The 21,867-nt window shown below is 44.4% G+C and overlaps 1 protein-coding gene across 6 annotated transcripts in view; it reads left to right on the plus strand.

The window, feature by feature from the left end:
- Positions 1–87: 87 nt before the first annotated feature.
- The window catches only part of PDSS1 (decaprenyl diphosphate synthase subunit 1), a 47,105-nt gene continuing 25,325 nt past the window's right edge, over positions 88–21,867 (plus strand). For 3 of the 6 annotated variants that reach the window (XR_009500441.1, XM_059911995.1, XM_059911994.1), the window contains exons 1-7: positions 88–291; positions 4,199–4,263; positions 5,880–6,000; positions 8,638–8,768; positions 17,494–17,635; positions 21,174–21,285; positions 21,382–21,495. Coding sequence is in view for 5 of the 6 variants with exons in the window: in XM_059911995.1 (XP_059767978.1) it covers positions 145–291; positions 4,199–4,263; positions 5,880–6,000; positions 8,638–8,768; positions 17,494–17,635; positions 21,174–21,285; positions 21,382–21,495 (832 nt within the window). In the remaining variant the exon portion in view is untranslated. Of the gene's footprint in view, positions 292–4,198; positions 4,264–5,879; positions 6,001–8,637; positions 8,769–15,754; positions 15,885–17,493; positions 17,636–21,173; positions 21,286–21,381; positions 21,496–21,867 lie in introns of those variants that run through there. The other 3 variants (XM_059911992.1, XM_059911993.1, XM_059911996.1) reach the window with 2 other exon arrangements.

A 21,867-nucleotide genomic window follows, 5' to 3' on the forward strand; every position in this document is an offset into this window, starting at 1 on the left:
CGCCCTCGGGAGGAGCGAGAAGGGGCGGGGCTGGCGAGGCAGACGCTCTTCCGCTGCCGGACTTCCGGCTCCGGGTGCCGGGAGGAGGGGCCGCCGGGCCAGAGGCGGAGCTGCAGCTCTGCCGCGACTTTCAGACGCCGGACCATGGCCTCGTGCTGGTGGCGGTGGCGGCGCGGCTGCTCCTGGAGGCCAGCGGCGCGGAGCCCCGGGCCCGGCTCCCCCGGCCGCGCGGGACTGTCCGGGCTGCGCGCCGCCACCGCCGCCGCCGCCGCCGCTGCCGCCCGCGCGCAGGTGAGGCCGGAAAGCGAGCGCCGTGGCCGGGCGCAGAGGTCACCGCGCCAATGACAGCGGCGCCGCAGAATGAATGAGGGCGAGATGCACGAGCGGCGGGCGGGGGCCGCGGGGCTGCGCTGGGACGCGACCCAGGGCTGGCGAGGCACCGAGGACGGGACGGAGCCGAGGGGTGGGCGTCCCGCGCGGGGCTGCAGAGCTGTGTCCTGGGGACAGGGGAGTGTCTCGGTTGTGGGGAAGGGGCGGTGAGGAGCCAGGTCCCGGCGAAACGCAGGTGTGGTCCAGTGGTCTCCTGGGGTATGCGTAAAGCGTCGAGAGCGTCTGCAGGTGTTTCCTCTCGAGTTACAGCCAGGGCTTCGGGGGCAACAACTTAATTGGGATTTTAGAGCAAAAGGTGCTCTGAGCGCTCAGAGATACGGAGGGTCCGGGTAGCCTCGGAATAGGCGGAAAAGTCTCGTGGAGAACGCAGGGCTGATGCTTAGAGTGGACCGGAGTTCAGTCCTGTGGTAGTTGCTTTGGAGGGAGGGCACATCTGGACGGGCTGGAAGGAGAAGAGGCCTGAGGATGTCGCAAGTGAAGAAACCTTGATCTTTAAATCGGCCTATGATTTCTTGAAGCAGAGTCAGAATCTGAGCACTAACCATGACTCCCTGACGCTCTGCCCTGCTGCCTTTGGACTCCATCTCATTTTTCTCCCTTTCCGGTCAGTTTAGCTCCTGTGTATTGACAAGTTTCTATGGCTCTGTGAGTCCTTTGCCGCACTTTGTAGTGATTAATTCTTAGCGTACCACAGGCTAGGCTCGTACTGGTAAGCATAAAACCACGCAAGGTCTGTGGACTTCCTGTCGTTTTAGAGACTTCTCCGGTCACATAGTAATTGTATGTGTTCTCTCATCTGCAAGGCTCATTTTTTTAAAAGTTTATTTGAATTTAGGACTCTTCCGTTTCAATCACATTTGGTACACTTCCGTGTCCATCAAAGACCATTTCCCAATATGAAATACGTAGTATTTCTGAATGTCTACTTTTGGATACATATGCATACATAATCACAACTTATCCAAAATAGACATTTGGAGAGAGAATGGCAGCTGGGCTAGTCTATGGATTAGACAGTAAAGAGAGAATATGGGAAAAAGAGAGTCTGCTGGGATCCATTTCAGTACTGTCCTAGCTAGCCTTCAAATATTTCTAGTACCGCAGATGAGGATGTTATTTGGAGAGATGGATGCACTCACCACTGATGCCACTGATACTTCTTTTCTTTGATGCTCCTTTTTTTTTTTTTTTTTTAAATTCCATGCCCATTAAACAATTAGCCACAGAAAGGGTGCTTTCCTGGAGAGAATATGCTGGATGTCGTCCATGTCTGCCTTAATGACGACAAGGAGGAGCTTTGCTGGTCATGCCAGTACATGTATTTCTGATTCGTGTCAGTGGTATTTTTCACTGTAAATACATGAGCCTTCTGGTGTCTGCCTCAGGAGGGTGTGTTTTGGCTAGTTCAAGTCTCTTAGGGCCTGATAGTCCATGAGGACAAAGAGCAACAACAATAAAGCCACGCCCGTCTCTCCCAGCACAGCTCCACTTTTCCTGATGTTCGTATGTTCTCTCAACTTCTTCATTGGTAGTGTTCAAACATCTTGGGATAGGACGGAAACCAGTGTGTATCTGATTGTGCCAAATCACTTGTCAGTATGTCTTGATTCTTACTCAGCATTTTCTCTTTTTTAAAAAAGGTAACTTCATGGGAGGCAGGGTTGGCTTTCAGGGAGAAAAGCCTGAATGTGATGGAAAGACACAAAATCAGAGTTGGTTGAGATGGTTGTTGCCCTTGCTAGTAGTGGCACACTAGGTGGCTCCGGTTACACCACTCCTTTGAATACTTTCCTGCTCTCCTGAGCACCTCTAACCTCACTTTGGGAAACATTGCCCGAAGGTACTCTTTTTTTTTTTTTTTTTTTTTAATTTTTTTAATGCTATTCTTGTCTGCTTACATTCTTTTTATTTATGTATGTATGTATGTATGTATGTATGGCTTTGTTGGGTCTTCGTTTCTGTGCGAGGGCTTTCTCCAGTTGCGGCAAGCGGGGGCCACTCTTCATCGCGGTGCGCGGGCCTCTCACGATCGCGGCCTCTCTTGTCGCGGAGCACAGGCTCCAGACGCGCAGGCTCAGTAGCTGTGGCTCACGGGCCCAGTTGCTCCGCGGCATGTGGGATCTTCCCAGACCAGGTCCCGAACCCGCGTCCCCTGCATTGGCAGGCAGATTCTCAACCACTGCGCCACCAGGGAAGCCCCCCCGAAGGTACTCTTAAAGCAGAAATGTTGGGAAATGTTGGGATCTGAGCCAAAATCCACCTTCCAGGCTTTTAACAAGCTATGCTGTTGCACTGCCCAGTGGTTAAGAGTGCTCTGTATTAGCTGTGTAATTTTAACTCTTCACCCCAAGTTAGAGGTTAGGTCTCAGATTGAATAAGCATTATAATAAATCCTAAATTCGTGTGAATCATTTACGCATGAAGGCTGACAAAAGTAGGTTAAGTGTCATGTAATGGTAAAATGAAAGGAAAGGATTATCACTTTTTTTCCTTAGGACATTTTAATGCCTGGGATGTCATAAATGTCCTTACTGGTTTAATGAATATATAATGCTATGGTGAAAATAGAACTCAGGACTGCCTTCTTTGGCCACTGCCTGCCTGGCAAAGTCAACCTTTATTGTCATTTTAATATGTCTAAAGCGGGGTGTGTTCACTAAAGAAAATTCAGAAAATATGAATTTTAAAAGAATAAAGCAAAAAACTCTCACGATCCTATTTATTCCAAAATAACTATTTTTAATAGCCTGGTTTATATGCTTCTAAACCCTGTTTTCTGTGGATTTTATTTGTGTGGGTGTACGCATTTTTAGTGGAATCACATAATGCACCCAGTGCTGTAGGTGCTTTTTTCTTTTGATATATTGTAAACATACCTGTATTACCAGTTTTTCAGACTTTTCTGAATTTCAAGTTCTCCGGCTGTATAAAAACAAGTAGTTGTGAGAGTGAAATAGTGTGAAAGCACATTGTAAGGCTTTATTACCTTAGTTTTCTTTTTCTACTACTAAATCCATCCTTTGTCAAGATATTTTCTTCAAGTATTCTATAAGAGCCCTTCGCGCATCAGATTAGTAAATTAGTAATATTTGAAATGCTTGTGTCCCTGAATTCTTCAAGTTAGGTGCTGTATCTGTGGGTCCCCACTCCTGTGCACAGTAATTGTTGGAACTATTTGTCGGCACTACCTCTGAATCCTTCAGAAGTTGTCTCTTGTTGTTCTTGATCTCATTAACATGATCAAAATGTGCTGCTGAACTTGCTTGTTTGTTGACATTACTTTTCAAGAAGTACCATTTCCAAGTATATTCAGGAACAGTGGCTTGAAATAGGCAGTGTTTGTGTAACTGTAAATTTCTTCCTTAACATTGAAATCCTTTCTTTTTCACTGGGCAGATGCTTTTGGGATCTTGATTATTCTTTGTTTTAAACCAATTTAAGACTTTAAAAGAGTGTAAACCACACTAATCCTTACTATTCTCTGCCCAGTCTTTGCTAAATGGAAGGGAATTTCAGATCTGGAAAGATAGATGTGAATGTGGAGCAGTCTTTGGGGGAAGGGATAGATTATAGATGTTTTTTATTTTCTGCTTTTTTCATATTTATATTTTCTGTAATGACGAATATTGCTTTTGTAATTAGGAAAGGAAACTTTTTGTTATTTTTTTCTAAAGTCTGCAGTCTAAATGGACAACTAAAAGATAAAGGTTACTTTTATTATAAATTATGGGAGTTTTAATTTATCTAGTGTTATAAACAAGTTTTTCACAAATATTCTTACAAGTTTCTTAATACTTTTATTTTATAGATGTCCTATTTTAATCTTGTGAAGAGTTTAACATCTGCCTTTCCAAATATGTATAGTATATCACGGTAAGTTTATAATCTGTATTGCAACTAAAATTATTAGCCATACTGCCAGTAAATTTCTATTCTAAATTGTGGTGGGCTAGTCCAACAAATTGGATATGCTGTTTAACTAAGTGCCACAGTATCTGCTCTATGTGATCTCTGCCTTTTGAAAAAATGGGAATACAGTTGTCCCTTGGTATGGTGGAGGGGGATTGGTTCTAACCAACCCCCCACCTCAGATACCAAAATTGGGGATGCTCAAGTCCTATAATATTCACATACAACCTACACACATCATCCCATATACTTTATTTTTATTTTTTTTTAAAGGAACACTTATTGATTGATTGATTGATTGCTGGCTGCGTTGGGTCTTTGTTGCTGCGCGCAGGCTTTCTCTAGTTGCAGCGAGCAGGGGGGCTACTCTTCATTGTGGTGCGTGTGCTTCTCATTGCGGTGGCATCTCTTGTTGTGGAGCACGGGCTCTAGGCATGCGGGCTTCAGTAGTTGTGGCATGTGGGCTCAGTAGTTGTGGCTCACGGGCTCTAGAGTGCAGGCTCAATCGTTGTGGCGCATGGGCTTAGTTGCTCCGCAGCATGTGAGATCTTCCCGGACCAGGGATCAAACCTGTGTCCCCTGCATTGGCAGGTGGATTCTTAACCACTGCACCACCAGGGAAGTCCCCATCCCATATACTTTAAATTTATTTATTTATTTATTTTTATTTATTTTTGGCTGCGTTGGGTCTTTGTTGCTGCGTGCTGGCTTTCTCTAGTTGAGGGGAGAGGGGGCTACTCTTCGTTGCAGTGCATGGGCTTCTCATTGTGGTGGCTTCTCTTGTTGTGGAGCACAAGCTCTAGGCACAAGGGCTTCAGTAGTTGTGGCACATGGGCTCAGTAGTTGTGGCTCACGGGCTCTAGAGCACAGGCTCGCGGGCTTAGTTGCTCCGCGGCATGTGGGATCTTCCCGGACCAGGGCTCAAACCTGTGTCCCCTGCATTGGCAGGCGGATTGTTAACCACTGCGCCACCAGGGAAGCCCCTCATCCCATATACTTTAAATCATCTCTAGGTGACTTATAATACCTAATACAACGTAAATGCTGTGCAAATTGTTGTAAATACAATGTAAATGCTATGTAAATAGTTGCTAAGCACGGCAAATTCAAATTTTGCTTTTTGAAACTTTCTGGAATTTTATGTGTTTATATATTTATATATATAAAAATATATATAAATATATATTTTTATATATATAAATTTTTTTTTCAGTTCGAGTTTGGTTGAATCCGCGGATGCGGAACCCATAGGTATGGAGGCCCAACTGTATAAAATTTAAACCCAGAACACGATGAACATGGTTTATATTTCTTTGATTTTGTGGGTTCCCAGGGTCCTGGTTATAAAAATTGATGTATTGTTGAGCAAGATCAGAATTCTGTTATGTTTTTCTAAATTATAATGACCTTTTTGTATTCATGCTTAATTTCCAGCAAGTATCTGGGCTTAAATTTTCCATCATCATACTCTGCTGTATGTATATGTGTATACGTAGGTCTGTATAATTCTTACTTAAAAGTGAAGTTATCTCAGTAAAGTAACGCTCAGCCTTCCACTCTGTGCATTTCTGCCTCTCCAGGTTCCATCACATGACGCCAGCAGTGTGCTGCTGTAGTAAAACACGGAGTGGTGAGAAATACACTGATCCTTTTAACCTTGGCTGGAGAGACTTGAAAGGTCTGTACGAGGACATCAGGAAGGTAAGATATTTTTGACGATACTGTAAAGTAATGTTGATTTCTTAGAATTATGAGCAAACGGTGCAGGTTTTCATGTGTGCCGTGCTGTTGCAGACTTGATTCCCAAATGTCAGGTTTCAAATGTTTCTTGAGCAACAAGTGTGGGGCATCATGGAGGATGCAGTGCAAGTTACTATCCAGAGGGGGGTGATGGCAGAATGGGGAAACTGAAAAAAAAAGGTACAGGCAGCACGTACACGTCCAAAGAGTCATCTGACCTTTCCTTGCCAAATCCATCACATGCTCCAGGCCTGGTGAGGCTGTGAAGCCTCCGGTGACTCCCGCTACTGTCTTCCTGTCCAGTTCTGAATATCAGTGCCAGCCTGACCCAAATAGGGCTTTCTTCGCTAAGCATTCTTTTCCCAAAATTTTCAGTGGCCCCCAGCCTCACGTGGATTCTCAGATGCTGCCCAGAAATGTGCATGTGCCGCTGGTCAGCTTCCTTCCCGTTTCAGGGTTCTGCACTTTCCCCCTGCAGCCCCCACCCGACTCTCCTGTTTTCACCACTTCCTGTCCAGTGGACCAAGCAGAGGCCGTGAAGGAGGAACTCCCTGAACGCCTGCTCTGGGCCGTTTGCAGCCCACACTGCTGCGTGCTGGCCTTCTCCCCTCCCACCTCAGTGAAGTCAGGGTTCCCTCCTTTCCAGCTTCATCCCTGTACCTCTGGTTAAGTCCCATCCCCTTTGCCTGCTCGGGGCCCTAGGAACTCCTCCTGCAGTTCCCTGTTCTCCTGTCTTTATCTGCAGACTCGCCCTCTTCATTCTCTTTCAGATCCATTTTGGATGCTCCAGCTTCTTCCTGGTTGTCTTTTAAAGGACCATCCCTTGACCCTGTGTCCTCCTACCCCTTCTCTTCCAGTATTCTTGGCCTCTCTCTCTCTTTTGCCCCTTCACCACTGCTCCGCCATCACACTGTGCCTTCCTTTCCAGCCTCTCCTCTGAAACTGCCTTTGCTTCCTTCCACCAAATCCAGTGGGCACTGCTGGTTTGTATCTTCCCGGACTCTTTGAACATTGGACACTGTTCACCACAACCCCCTCTGTGAAACCCATCTCTTGGCTTCTGCACTCTGCTCGTTCTCCTGACTCTTAGGCCATCCTTCAGTCAGCTTCCTGGGTTCCTCTCTGTCCCCTCCAACCCACCCCTATTAATTTGGCCGTTCCCTGGGGTTCTGTCTGCTCCTCTTCTCTCTCTGTCTTCAGTTTACCCATTCCCATGCTTATGACTCCCACATAATATCTCCAGTCCAGATGGAATTTTCTCTCCTAAACTTTGCTCACTGGGCAGCACCCTGGAATGTCCACGACTGTCTCACACTTGGCAGATCTGAAGCGCCACATTTTCCTACAGATTGTTTTTTCTCTTGTTTTTCCTATTGATTGGAGGTTGCCACCCAGGAACCCGGGGAGGATCCTCGACGCAGCCCTCCTCTTCCCCTCCACACCCTCCTCGTCTCGTCTGTCTCTTGCCTTCAGTCCCCAGCCTTGCTTTCCTCCTCCCGCCCTCAGCCTGAGCCAGAGATGCCCCCGTTGTGCTCCCAGAGCAGCTGCACTTACCTCCACGACAGCAGTCCCCCCGCAATATTGTTTTCCTTCCCCCATCTAGACTTTGAGCTGCCTGTAGGCAAGGGGCTGTCCTGTTTATCTTTGAAACCTCTGCGTTTATTATCGTCCTTGGCACTGAGTCAGTAACTGAGGGAGTGAGTGACTGGCCTGCTGGACTGAGTTCACTTGAGCCCTGCTGAACGTCCTTTGGGTCCATTTGTAGCTCCCATTGCTCCCAGGGCATAAGCTCTGATTCTCTCCAGCAAGTCCCTGAGGGACAGATACAGTAAACACACATGCCCATCACCAGGAAGGCTCTCCCTCCTCTTCAGAAATCAAAATCCTACTTATCCTTTAATCCCCAATCAAAGCTTATCTTCTCCATGAAATGTTCAGTTTTTCTCGTCCACACTGATCTCTCCATTCTTTGAACTTTAATGCATTTAACGTACGGCATTGTTCAAGTTACCACCATATTATTCACTGAATATTTCACATTTTTAAAAATTTTGCTTTCCCAACTCAGTTGGAAGCTCCTTGCCATCAGGTAAACCATGTCTTACACTTTCCCTATGAACCTTTGGCTTGTGTGGCTAAGTAACGGCTGAGCCCAACTCTGACCCCTGCTCTTCTCTCTGGCCACGTCTCGTCTTCCAGCCCCTGATACCCACTGACCTCCTGCTTCATTGGCTCCTGCACTCCCCATCTTTCTCCTCTCCCCTCCATCTTCCAAGCTGCAACAAGCCCTGTTTCTTTCTCTCTCCAGCTGTCACTGGCCATCTGGTGCTTTCCTCCCCCACCTGCTATCTCTTGGAGTCATGGGGCGGCAGCAGTGCCCACCCCAGCACTGAGGCCCCTGGGGGCGAGCCAGGCATTGCGTGTGGCCCAGCCACACACAGCCAGCTGTGTGGCCATACAACGTTGGAACTTTTCCTACTGAGTGTTGAATTTCTCAGTTGAAATGAATACACTAAAATCAAATCAAAGTTTTGTGAAGGAAATACCACTGACTGTGCAGTTATGATGCTGTATTGACACAGAGAAACTTTGTTTCAGGAACTATTCATATCTACAACAGAACTTAAGGAAATGTGTGAATACTACTTTGATGGAAAAGGAAAAGCCTTTCGACCAATTATTGTGGTGCTAATGGCCCGAGCCTGTAATATTCATCATAATAACTCCCGGTGAGTTATTTACTTTCTCCCCTTTATTGGTTTTATATTTGGCAAACCTTCCTTCCCAAGGTTACTGTTTAGTCTCCTGTTTAAGAAGTAGCATGTATCTGAGAATTCACTTTGTGGTAATTAGTTTCTAGCTTTGTGTTCCCAAGGTCACCCTGGAGTCTAGTCTGGGCATCTTCCTTTTCCATGCTTTTTAGTATCGTGGAAGAACAACTTCAGCTGCAAATAAACATTTTGGAAAGAATTTTCAAAGCCACATTGAGTTTTCTCATTCAGAAGTAAAGAATACCAGGATGTATGCATACTTGTAATCATTGTACACACGGCCGTTAGTCCAAAGGTTGATGGTTATAAAGTCATGAGTGAGGCCTGGATTCTGGGCACCACACCCGCTGCAGGGCCTGACTTCCTGTGGCCTTTGGAAACGTGCCAAAGAAAAATCTTCTTAAAAGAAGGCATTTTGACTATCGGTCTTCAACTTTTATGTTTCAAATATGTGTAAATTTTTCCAGTATTAAAACAACTGCAGTGTTTTAATATTAAAGGAAAACGACAAAGGACCCATTGCCATTATTTTTTAGAGTCTTTGCCATGTTACTGGAGTGTCTTCATAGTTTTTTTTTTTTACATCATGTAATCTATTGATGTAACCTCCAGTAGACCGTAATGTACTCATACATTTCCCTAGTGTTGAACATTTGCATTACATTCCCTTTTCTCTGTAGATAAGACTTTAAGGAACGCCTAAGGTTTGCCAGCACTAAATTGAAGGATGCTGTCAGAACGAGTGTCAGGTGTTGCTTCTTAGCACATGCTTGCCTCTGCCCGCAGCCGTTTGCGCCCCGCTGCTGTGCCCCTCCAGCTCCAGGGTATGATTCCATGCTCATGGGTGCCTCCCACTTACCCTGAGACTTTCCAAGTGCTCACAGTACAGTTTGAACAAGCAGCGAAATCTCTGGCAGTGACCGTTTTCCCATCATCAGGACCACTTTCACTTCACCTGGAAGGCAGGGCAGCAGGAGTGCTCCCTCTGAACCAAGCTTGAAAGACCTCTCCCATGGTCTAGAACTGGGTTTCTCAGCCTTGACAATGCTGACATTCGGGGCCAGATAATTCTTTGCCGCGGAGACTGTTATGTGTCTTGTAGGGTGTTTGGCAGCCCCTCCCCTAGTCGAATACGACCAAGAAATGTCTCCAGACATTGCTAGACGTCCCCGGAGGAGCAGAATCGTCCCTGGTTGAGAACCACTGGTCTAGAGATAGCGTGTGTTTATATTTTTAATTTCTCAGATTAACACACAATACAGTTCATCACCCTCACAGAAAACAAGGGAAGGAAAATATTCTGCATTGCTCACCTTAAATCCTGTCAGCTGTTATCCCCAGAGTCCAAGTCTTCAATTTACCTCATTGAAACTGTATAAACTGTTGGTTACAGAAAAAAATGGGAGACTATAACCCAGAAAAGGCATTGCTAGTTTAAAAAGGAAGTTCAATTCTGCCTTCTCCAGGGATGTTCTAGCTACAGCTTCGTTCTCCCCGTAGCTGACGGGAGCAGGGCTTGCTGAAGGCACAGTATGGAGGCATCGGGATGTGAGTCGTGACTGTGGTGTGCATTTGGGTGGTACAGTAGCCTAAGGATATTATTCTCCAAGCCCCAGCTTCTTGAGAATACTTACTTCCTAAGGACCCTTTTGGATCAGGCTCTTAATAGGCCAAATATCTAGCTGTTAACTTCCATGCCACTTAAAGCAAGAGGGGGTGGGGAACGGGGGGAGAGCCTGGGCCATTTGTGATTTTGCTTGCTGAAAGAGGTTTAGAACAATGTGGGGCAAAGGTAAAAGATTCTGGGCAGGACCACGCAGGCCTCTGTTTCTAGCTGATGCCACCAGCAGCCGTTCCACTACTTCACCTGCCTGCTTGTTGGTGTTGGCAGAATTGCGAGAGGCCTGCTTCATCATTTGACAGTCACAGTTTAATGGCTCCTCTAAGGCTTATTAGACGTCATCGTCTTGCTTCTGAGATGTGTATTAAATAGGTTAACAGTAATCCTGGAGGGGATTTTAGAAAACAGAATAGAACAGATACCTTAAGAAATGGGTTTGGGGGGGAACTACCTTCTGTTGAGTTTCTCTTTTTCCTGTATTAAGCTTGTCCGTCGTCCATTATGTGTTCCCTGCTAGATCACTTCACTAGGAATTCTTAACCTGAGGTCCGTGAAAGCTGGGGCGGGGGGTGGTCTGTGAGCCCCTTAGAATTGTGCGCAGAAATTTTCGTATGTTTGCACGCAAAGGTATACATGGTTTATAGCATATTCTTAAAGGGTAATATGGCCCAAAAAACCTTATGGCTTCATCTTTATTTTTCTTCCATGTATCCCGATAACCACAGTACCTGGTCAGGTAAGGTAGGACGCATACAACAGATAATCAGACTTGGAAGGTCCAGAAAACAGAGTTGTGGTGGATTCTGAGCCACGCTGCCCAGATCCCCCTTCCCTGAAGGACCCTTTGCCCCAGCTGCCGGGCCAGTGTTGCCGGTGGAGAGCCTTCAGTTCGCAGCCTCTTCAAGGGTTGCCCCGGCTGCAGAGAATCGTCTCACCTGAGCCAGTCCACATCCAGGGGCTGACAGACGAAGGGCCATTCTAGCTCCAGAGCACACGATGGAGTGGCCGCGGCTGTGCATGGGCCTGCACTGCAGAAACTTCTCCCTCTACCCCATCCTCTTGTCTCCTCCACCTCCCTCAGGTGGTGATCCCAAGGGCACTTCTGAGTAGACATTCTGTACTTTAAACGTGAGAGTCTGCTTTCCCGAGAACCCAATCTGCAACAGAGTTCAGCAAAACCCAACTACCTGTGGGTCAGAACTTACCTTATCAAAGAATCCAAATCAGAAGTGACCTTTATAAGGAATAGATTTCTATGAAATTGCTCTACTTATTGACCACAGCACAATTAGTGTCTCAAACAAACCAAACCTGTCCTACTCAGATCTCATAGAAGGCACCTGTTCTTATCATCAGTCTTGACACCATCAGTTTCTCGTGGAAATCTTCTGGCACTGGAAAGTGGATATCACCGCCAGTGATTGGGATAACAGGCCTACTCAAGTTATACTGGGCACAGATCTGTTGATCTTGACTCTACAAATAGTCAAGTGGCATTGAATCCCACTAGTCCAGTTTACAAAGCCAGACATTTGATTAGATAGAAGAGATTATAAGATGCAGTTTTCACATTAGTAAATAGGTCAAGCTTCCAAATGCGGTAAAAATCTTAAATTCAGAAGAAGTAACTTTTGTGATTGTCATAAAGACAAAGGAAACTACAAAAACCTGCTCTAGGGAAGCTGTAACAAAACAGTCATCACGGCACCAGCTCACATGAATGATTCCTGGAGTCAGGCCACTAGCGATTCTAGAACCATTCCTGGTTTCTGTGTGTTCTGAGTCATTGAGCCAGCTACTGCTGCGGCTGTTTATGGGTTAGGAAGGTTGGTGCCACGAGAAATATTTTTGTCTTTAACCTAGGAGATGGCACTTTTGATGTGTCCATACTCATTATTAAAATGGATCTTGATGTAAAGTCTGTAATAAGGGATACCTCCTGAGGTAGAGGAGGCTTTGATAACCAGGTGGTTGTCCATTTCATGGGCGAGGTCAGGCCCAAGCCTAAGGGGAACATCCTTGAGAGCAAGGCGGCTATGGGGCTTTGAACATGCTGTGTGCTCACTCTTCGGCTCCCACCACGAGGGGGAGGCTGATTCTACCACTGAAGGAGTCAACGTCTACACGTTCATCAGCTGTGCTCAATTTGAAAAACCCAAATGCTGCATTATTCTGTTGCACGCTGGATCCTGTGGAGAAAGCCAGCCTGGATAAGCTGCAGGTCTGAGATACCATCATGGAGTCACTCTCCACATGTCCAGGGCTTCCAAAACGCGCTGTTTCTTCAGTGGCAAGAAAATAACCAGTAGCATGAATCCTGCATCATTTACGATGCAACTTTGCAGGCATCTATTTTTATCTGGATATAAATCTGAAAGATTCAGGAGCTGCGGCTCTTGAATGTCAGTTATTTTTCTTGATATTAAAACTGCTGATGGATTCGTGACTGTTAGGATCAAGCTTAAAACCGCTCTTCCCTCCAAAGAAAGGCAGTCTTCACTGTAGTCGGGTGCGCTTGTTAGGGTTTTCAAAGGTGAATGGCCAGTGATCAAGGAAAATGACGTGCTAAGCAAGTTGGAGCTTACAGGTATCCCTCCTGCACTCTGCTGTCCCTTAGAAGGAAGGCACCTTTGATGTTCATGCCTCAGTGTGCCGGTAAGGAATACAGGGAAAGGGAACAAGACTGCAGTGGCTGGGGGCAGAGGGTGAGAAGCGAGAGTGAGAGGTGGGCAGGGACGCCTTCTGTCCCCCGCGTTCAACCCTGACGCCACTGCGGAAGGGGAGACACTTCAAGGTCGTGTCAGTAATGTGGAGAAACAAGATTTTAGACAGATGAAGTAAAATCAAGTAATTTTAAGAATCAGATCACTGTAAAGGAAACGTTTGCGCATCAGCAGAAGAGGATGGTGAAAGTAAGAAATCGTGTTAGGCTGAAAAATGGCCCCACAAAAGTATGCACGTCCTAATCCTTGGGACCTGTAAACGTTACATTATATGGCAAGAAAAGGGCCTTCGCAGATGTGCTTAAGTTAAGGATCTTGAAATGGGGGTGTCATCCCGGATTATCTGATGGGCCCGAAATGCAATCACTTGTATCCCTAAAGAGGGAGGCAGAGGGAGATTGCCATAACAGAAGAGAAGGCCATGTGAAGATGGAGGGGAGAGACTTGAAGGTGGCTCCTTCAAGCTTGTGGCCACACGCTAAGGCCCTCCAGCAGCCAGCAGAACTGGAAGGAGTGAGGAAAGGATTCTCTCCTTGAGGCTCTGCAGGAAGCCTGGCCTTGCCGATACCTCGATTTCAGTTCAGGGAAACTACTTTTGGACCTGTGGTCTCCAGAACTGTGAGAGAATTTCTACTGATTTAAACCACCAAGTTTGCGGTGATTTGTCACAGGGCCACAGGAAACTGGGACAAACCCCATCAGTTCACATCCTATCGCATGAGCGCGGAGAGTGTGCCTGCTGGGGCTTTTCTCTCCCTCTGGAGGGACCGCTTCTGGATGCGCCAGGTCTGGCAGCGCGGACCCAGGGGGGAGCTGAACACTCTCCACAGTGTCAGTAGTTGAGGGGCCCAAGCTTGTAGCAAGTCAGCTCAGTGGCAGATAACGATAGGATCCTAAGTGACATGGAGATATTGTTCAGCATACTGAAAACTTGAATGTGTGTACTTTTATCAGGTAACAGCTAGGAGATGCAGTTCACATCCTGCAGAATTTTAGAGACAGACAGCGAGGGACTTTGTCTGCATTTTAACTAGAGAGTTTCTTCAGTACCAAACTGATGAAGTATTCATTCGTGCCTTTAAAACTCGAGATGATGCGAAGTGTCAGAGAAGAGGAGGTCACCCTCCCGTGACTGTGCCTTTCAGAACAGGGGAGACTTCCTGCCCTCGAGCTGCAGAGAGACTTGGGGAGTCGTTGGCATAAGACCTTTAAACTGGGCCTCCGAGTTTCAGGTCATGCCTGTGGTTTAGAGGCGGGGCTGCAGGGGGGCAGCAGAGGCTGAGCTTGTGTCAAATCCCTTCTCAGGAGAAGCTTCCATTTGGGGCTTGCAGTCAGGCAAATACCCCCACTTACAGAGCAGCATGTCCCCAACTTTGTGCGTCAGAATCACCAGGACTGCTGCTTCAGAATGACAGTTCCTGAGCCCCATCATGAGGGATCCCAATTCCTAAGTCTAAGGAATTTTCAGTCTTTATTTTCAAGAGTATTGATTTTGACACGGTGGGCAAGAGATGATATTTAAGAAACACTAATCTTGTCAGAGTTCTCACAAGCAAAGTGAAACCTTCTGTTTAGAATTGGCAGAAGAAAATAAACAGAAGAACATTGGGAAATAGAAACAGAGCCTTCTGTAACCCACCTGAGAACTCTGGTCTTTATACAACCTCTGTAGCTTTGGGAATAGAAGCTTCTCTGTCTCTGTTAAAGTGAAACCACATTTACTATTTAAATTCTGCTTCCCTCAGTTGTTGCAAATCAAGGTAACCCATTGACAAGGTTTGATTTTCTTTTTGGAGACGGTTTTCCCACACTGGGGGTTTACTTGTCATTTCTTTAAGACTTGGCATTATATATCAGTATGAATAGGAGGAAAAAGCATTTTATTTAAATCACACATAAGCTTGGTGAAGGGTTTGTGGGGGGTCATTATATTATTCCATCTATTTCCGTCTGTGCTTGAAATTCTTCATTATAAAAATGTTGTTTGAAGTCTAATGAAGAGGGAAAAACCTGACTGTTGTGAGGGGCTGGCTGAGTCATCGCACGCTCTTGCAGGTGTGAAGGATGGAGGACAGAGCCACCTTTCGAGACTCGGGGCCTCATTTTCTCCTGCTGTCTCGCCTGACTGGTTTTTCTTAGCACCTCTCCCAGAAGTTGGGAAAGTGTGGCAGCTCTTTCACAGCAGGAAGTAGACATGGTGCCCAGTTTTTTGAAGGCATGACTCAGTTCGGTACTTCGAAGATTTCATCTTCAAGACAGTGTGAGTTGTTTCTGTGATCTGTAAATTTGGGTTCCAGACCATTATGCTGTACTGTGGATACGTAGTGACAGTATTTTCCAGATAGAAGCTGGCACATGTTAAAGGCTAATTGTGCAGGAAAAAGTACATCAGATAAAATGATAAAGCATCTAAAATGTGATGTTTATCCTATGTAGGTGCTGTGTCACGATGCCAAATAACTTTCTAAGCAAGAATCCTGATTTCATCAATTTAGCCATACAAAATGGCATTTTTACATGTATGTAGTCTATGAAATTTCAAAATATTTTAAGAAATCTTTGTTTTAATATCTTCAAATTACAAAAAACTCCAGTGTCTCAGTGAGTACTGCCATTTTACTGCAGCTTCCCAGCAGGACCCCTGCCTGCTGACATAGTTTGTGATAACGGAAGTGGTGCCCGACCTATAAATACATGAGAAAGGCTTAGAAGTCTTACCAGTTGTTTAAGGTAAGATCTACTATTAATGAGTAGCAAGTGTATATTTCATCAGACTGAAATTCATTGAGAAAATGTTCTAAAGAAATAGTCTTTTATTTATGTAAAAAACAACTGTAAAAGTCTACATCTTTTCTTGTGCATTAAGATAGGATCCAGTAAATTTACCTGAAAAATATTTAAGGTCCAAGCTTCCTTCTATAGGGTCTGTGAGTTTCTCACTGAAGGATTCAGAACAAGCTCTTGGAAGCCATCCAAAGCTCCATTTTCTCATTAACTAAAGTAGTTTTACAGGATGATTTGTCCCTCCCCTCTGTTTCTTTACTTCTCCCTCCTCAGAAGAATGTGTTGTGATCCAGAAGTGTTTAGAACTGTTATAATTCTGACATTAATAAATAATGAGCAGCACTTTACAGTTGATTTCTGGGCTAAAAGCAGTTGGAAGATTCTGAGGTTTAGTTCTAAAAATCTTAGGTAAGAGTTGCTGGCAAAGCACCATATTTTAAAATTACATATAAAGCAAGACGGGAAGATAGTCTTCAGGCTGATTTAGTGTTTGTAGTTAAATTCCAGCATCTTTAATGTTAGTTATACTTCATTTTTCATGGCTTTCTGCTAGATCTGAGGAATTAGAATGAGCACTGGCTTTTGCAGATGTTCAGATTAGGTTTTTAAAGAAAAAAAGTCACATTTCAGTATCCCTCTCAGTTTTCTCCCCTCTAAGAGAGAACGTGGTGATATTTGAAAAGTAAGCTATAGGAATAAATAAAACATTTGATTAGCGTGTGTTTGAGCCAGGCTTCTGTTTTAGATTCAGAAAATTCAGTTGGTTATTTCTCCAGTTTGATTTTCTTAAAATGCAGTTTTTTAAAATTCCCATAGATGATGATGGTGAGAATAATGATGATTAAAAAGAAATTGGGGTTCCCTTTTAACTGTAAAAGTCACATCCAGGTATCATCTTGGGAATGTTTCTCCTGTATTTTGTGTTAAATCTGGGAAATGAAAGTTTAAATTTCTAATGCACAGGTTAAATTTGAATTGGAATTCATATTCCAATATGAATTATCAATTCATATTGGTAACCAATATCAATAGCCAATTGGAATTATGAATTCCAGCTCTCTTGGTTATCAAGGTCTTCTTACTAAATATTTAAGACATTATTAAAAGCTTTGAACACAGTGACCATTGGTTCTTTAATACACTTCTTTAGAATGCTCTTCACCCATCTTCCCCACCCACCCCTGAAATTTAATTGTAACCTAACTGTAAACTTGACCAACTGACCAAGACCACTGTTATAGGACATAAAGATGATTCTTCAGCCAGATACCCAGACATCTCAGGTGTTTATCCTTTTTTTGTTGTTAATTATACAAATTCTACTTCTTAGTGTGGTGTCCCGAAAACATAATCTTGGTGCAGGGTATCTTGTGCATTTTTAAAATGTTCTCCAAATGATAGAATTGGCTGTGTAGGGAAGCCAAAGTTTTTATATAGTTTCTCTTAGAGAAATAAAATTCTTTATCCTAGATCCGATGTCCAGTTTTCACAAGATGATTGCTGAGAAGGTTATAGGAGGCGTCTCTGTTAAAAAGCATTGCTTTCTGTTAACTAGAAATGTGCAAGCAAGCCAGCGTGCCATAGCCTTAATTGCAGAAATGATCCACACTGCCAGCCTGGTCCATGATGATGTCATTGATGATGCAAGTTCCCGAAGAGGAAAACACACAGTTAATAAGATCTGGGGTGAAAAGAAGGTACGGCTTTTTGGTTTTTTAAATCTTTCTTATTAAATCCCATACTCTTTGGATTGCATTTATTTTTCAGATTTGTCTCATTAAAAAGTGAAATATGCTTCATCAAATGTGGCCTTCCAGCTTTCAAAATAGTTTTCATGTCTGGTCTATATACAGATGTTTGATCATGGATAACAGCACAGAAAAATAAACTTAGTGTTTCTGCTTCTTCACAGTTTTATATAGAATTTGGTTAAGGAAGGAGATTTTTGTAGTTATCCAAAAAGCATATTTCATGAGGAATCTACACCTTTTACTTTGGGGCTTACATTACTCAGATTCACTTTAATTGCTTAACCATTTACTAACTGCCACATGCAAGAGTTTCAAGGCAAGTAAATAAATAAAACTAAAATATATATATATATGTATAAATACACAGACATATATACACACACATATATTCATACACATCTGTATCAGTCTCAGAGGTATACTGTTCTCCCGTGAAACTTCTACCTTTTTAAACAGAAGCTTTATAATTGAGTAGTTCATGTATATTTTAAAGCATATTTCCACATTATTTTATTAGCATTTCTTGAAGGGGGTGTGTAGAATGTGGCATCTTGTTTAAGGATGTTTAAATCATGGGTTGAGGAAGGGGATGAAATTCAGCAAATAAAAGGGAAGACCCACGGGCCTTCTGGGAGCAGGCATCTCCCGCCACACATGCCCCTCCCTTGGCCATCCTGCCCATTTGAAGCACAAACAAAACATTAATGTGAATGAGGTTTCCCTCTCCATACCTTCCCCTCCCTCACATGTCTGTAATACCTGGTTCCCACCTGTTTTCTAATCGTATTCAAAGAAGAAATATACCTTAATTATTATCTTTACATGCTGGTTTTGCTTTAGTGCACATGATTTTGTTAAATCCTTTTATTTCCGATTTTAGATGAAAAGGTTTTATGTCCTATTGATAGAATTCCATACATCAGAATGTTGGTAAAAAAGGGTGGAGTTTCATTTTGGAGAGGCCCTGGGTAACTCTATGACATGTCCTACAGTCTGCTGTGTCTGTTTTCAGGGCCTGTCCTTAAAGCTTTATACTTGAGCCCTTGGGCAAAGGAGAAGGATTAAGTGAACAAGTTAAGATTTTCTCCTGACTGGTCCCCTCTTGTGACTGCCTCTGCTGTTGGGGTCCTCCATCCTTTTTTAAAATTATTAATTAATTAATTAATTTATTTATGGCTGCGTTGGGTCTTTGTTGCTGCACGCAGGCTTTCTCTAGTTGCGGTGAGCGGGGGCTACTCTTCGTTGTGGTGTGCGGGCTTCTCATTGCGGTGGCTTCTCTTGTTGCGGAGCACGGACTCTAGGCGCGCAGGCTTCAGTAGTTGTGGCTTGCAGGCTCTAGAGCACAGGCTCAGTAGTTGTGGCACATGGGCTTTGTTGCTCCACGGCACGTGGGATCTTCCCGGGCCAGGGCTCTAACCCGTGTCCCCTGCATTGGCAGGCGGATTCTTAACCACTGCGCCACCAGAAAAGTCCCGGGGGCCTCCTTTGGAAGACCGTGTTTCCACTGTCACCTGCCTCTTTCAGCTGCAAGGCTGGTCTGCCCTGCATGGGGCCACCTGCTAGTCTCCCCTTTTTTGCCCGTTAAACAAAACTGCTGTGTTACCAATAAAAATCCATTCGTACAGCACCTCCTCCGTGAACCCTCATTCCCCTGTCTGGGTCCCTATCCCTTCTTTCCCTTAACCCCTCACCCCAGCCATCCCCAGTCTGGCAGCTTCAGTTCCAAAGGTTGGAAACTTCTGGCCTCTGGGATCCCCAGGACCAGGAGAGGAAAGAGGCAAAAGCCTAGAGATCCTGAGCCCTCAGCTGCTAATGATGTAGGGTGGATGATGGATGTGTGTGTACCTATAAATCATAATGTGTACAATGACCTTATTTTTTAATTTTATTTATTTGTGGCTGCATTGGGTCTTCGTTGCTGCGCGTGGGCTTTCTCTAGTTGCAGCGAGCAGGGGCTACTTTTCGTTGCAATGGGCAGGCTTCTCATTGCGGTGGCTTCTCTTGTTGTGGAGCACGGGCTCTAGATGTGCGGGCTTCAGTAGTTGGGGCGCGTGGGCTCAGTAGTTGTGGCTCATGGGCTCTAGAGCACAGGCTCAGTAGTTGTGGCGCACAGGCTCAGTAGTTGTGACGCACGGACTCAGTAGTTGTGACTCACGGGCTTAGTTGCTCCGCGGCATGTGGGATCTTCCCGGAACAGGGATTGAACCTGTGTCCCCTGCATTAACAGGCAGATTCTTAACCACTGCACCACCAGGAAAGTCCTACAATGACTTTATAAGTGTATATTTACATTTACATCAAGATACCTTATACAGTATACATTATATAAAATGATGATTAGTTGGTAAACATACTGAACATCACTAATTTTAGATACTAGAGAACTAACAGACAGTAAAAACTTGGGACTTCCCTGGCGGTCCAGCAGTTAAGACTCTGTGCTTCCACTGCAGGGGGCACGGGTTCAGTCCCTAGTTGGGAAACTAAGATCCCACATGCCACATGATGCAGCCAGAAACAAAAACAACAACAACAAATAAAAAAACTTAAAATTTGGTTATGTTGCAAATTCTGTGGATTAAACTTCCACAAACTCTATCATTTATAACTACTCTATAACACCTATCCATATCTTTAAGTATGCAAATTAGTGTATTTGAGTACAGCATGTAATTCGGTCATGAATAACTTATAATTAGTTGCAAATACAATGCAGACATTTATTCACAATCTAAAGAAGATTGGGAAAATATTGATTGGTGTTCAGTGAGAAAAATATTTTGTCCTGGAATGAGGGGCAGTGTAATAGCGTTCTAAGAGCATTGAACTTGGAGCCAAGATTCCTTGGTTTAGTTTTCATTGAGAAAAGCATGGGTTGGGCCGTGCACTGGTGCGTACTAAGTACTAGCTGGATAATTCCCGCTACATGCCCTTAGGAGTTTGGTAAATAGGAAAAATGTGGGAAGACAGCAGTATCCAAGGGGTGCTGTGCTCACAGAAGATCAGAGTGAGGGGTCTGAGTGAACTTCCTGCAGGTGCCGCCTGAGCTAATTCTGCACATGAGTCTGCCGGGTGATGAAGGGGAGGGACTTTTTCGAGCAGAAGAAACAGTAAGTGCAAAGGCACAGCCGCATGGTTTGGTGGGAGAGCGAATGGTCCAGCACAACTAAATGAAGGCAGTGACATTTTGCTGGGGCTAGGGATGAAGCCAGAGGGTCAGTACTTCCGTCTCCAGGCATTCATTTCTTCAGCTCTGAACTGGAGAGGCAGACTGGGTCATCTCTGAGAGCCCATCCAGTTCAAACAGCATCCCAAATCTGTAGCTGATTATAACATAATCCTGCTGAGGAAGAGGAAGGGGGAAAACTTATATCCAGGATGACCCTTACCTCGCATTCTGTTTCTCTTCTGAGAAGTTAACTTCATTGTTGGCTCCGATGCTCAGATACTTTTCTCTGAAAGGTTTTCTTCTCTTCTTTTCTAGGCTGTCCTTGCTGGCGATTTAATTCTTTCTGCAGCATCGATAGCTCTGGCACGAATTGGAAATACAGCTGTTGTATCTATTTTAACCCAAGTGATTGAAGATTTGGTGCGTGGTAGGTTAATTTTGACCTTTCTTCTTTTTTATTCAATATTATTTTTTTGCCAAGCAAAAAAAAAACCCCTCACATGACCACTTTCCTTTTTTATAGGTGAATTTCTTCAGCTCGGGTCAAAAGAAAATGAAAATGAAAGATTTGCACACTACCTTGAAAAGACGTTCAAGAAGACTGCAAGTCTGATAGCCAACAGTTGTAAAGCAGTATGTACGTTCTGTCTCTTTTCAAGTTAAAACAAACAAACAAACAAACCTCCTAGCTCTTTCTTGGGAGCTAATTCTCCTAAAAAAATTTCACTGGAGAACCTTAAAATAGTAACCAAAGTCCCAAGAGGTCATTGAGAAAAGAATTGCATCCCCAGACAGTGGAGAACTTCTGCTGAGGTTTCCATTTTTGCTGTCTTCTTTTGCTATGCAGACATCAACTTTTCATCTTTCCTCCCAAGAATTGAATCAAAATAAGCCTTATAATATATTCCCCAATCTAATTTCCAAATGGTATAACATTTTTTAAAAAATTAATTTATTTATTATTTTTGGCTGTGTTGGGTCTTTGTTGCTGCATGGGGGCTTTCTCTAG

Source organism: Balaenoptera ricei, chromosome 2, assembly GCF_028023285.1.
Source record: "Balaenoptera ricei isolate mBalRic1 chromosome 2, mBalRic1.hap2, whole genome shotgun sequence".
NCBI lineage: Eukaryota > Metazoa > Chordata > Mammalia > Artiodactyla > Balaenopteridae > Balaenoptera > Balaenoptera ricei.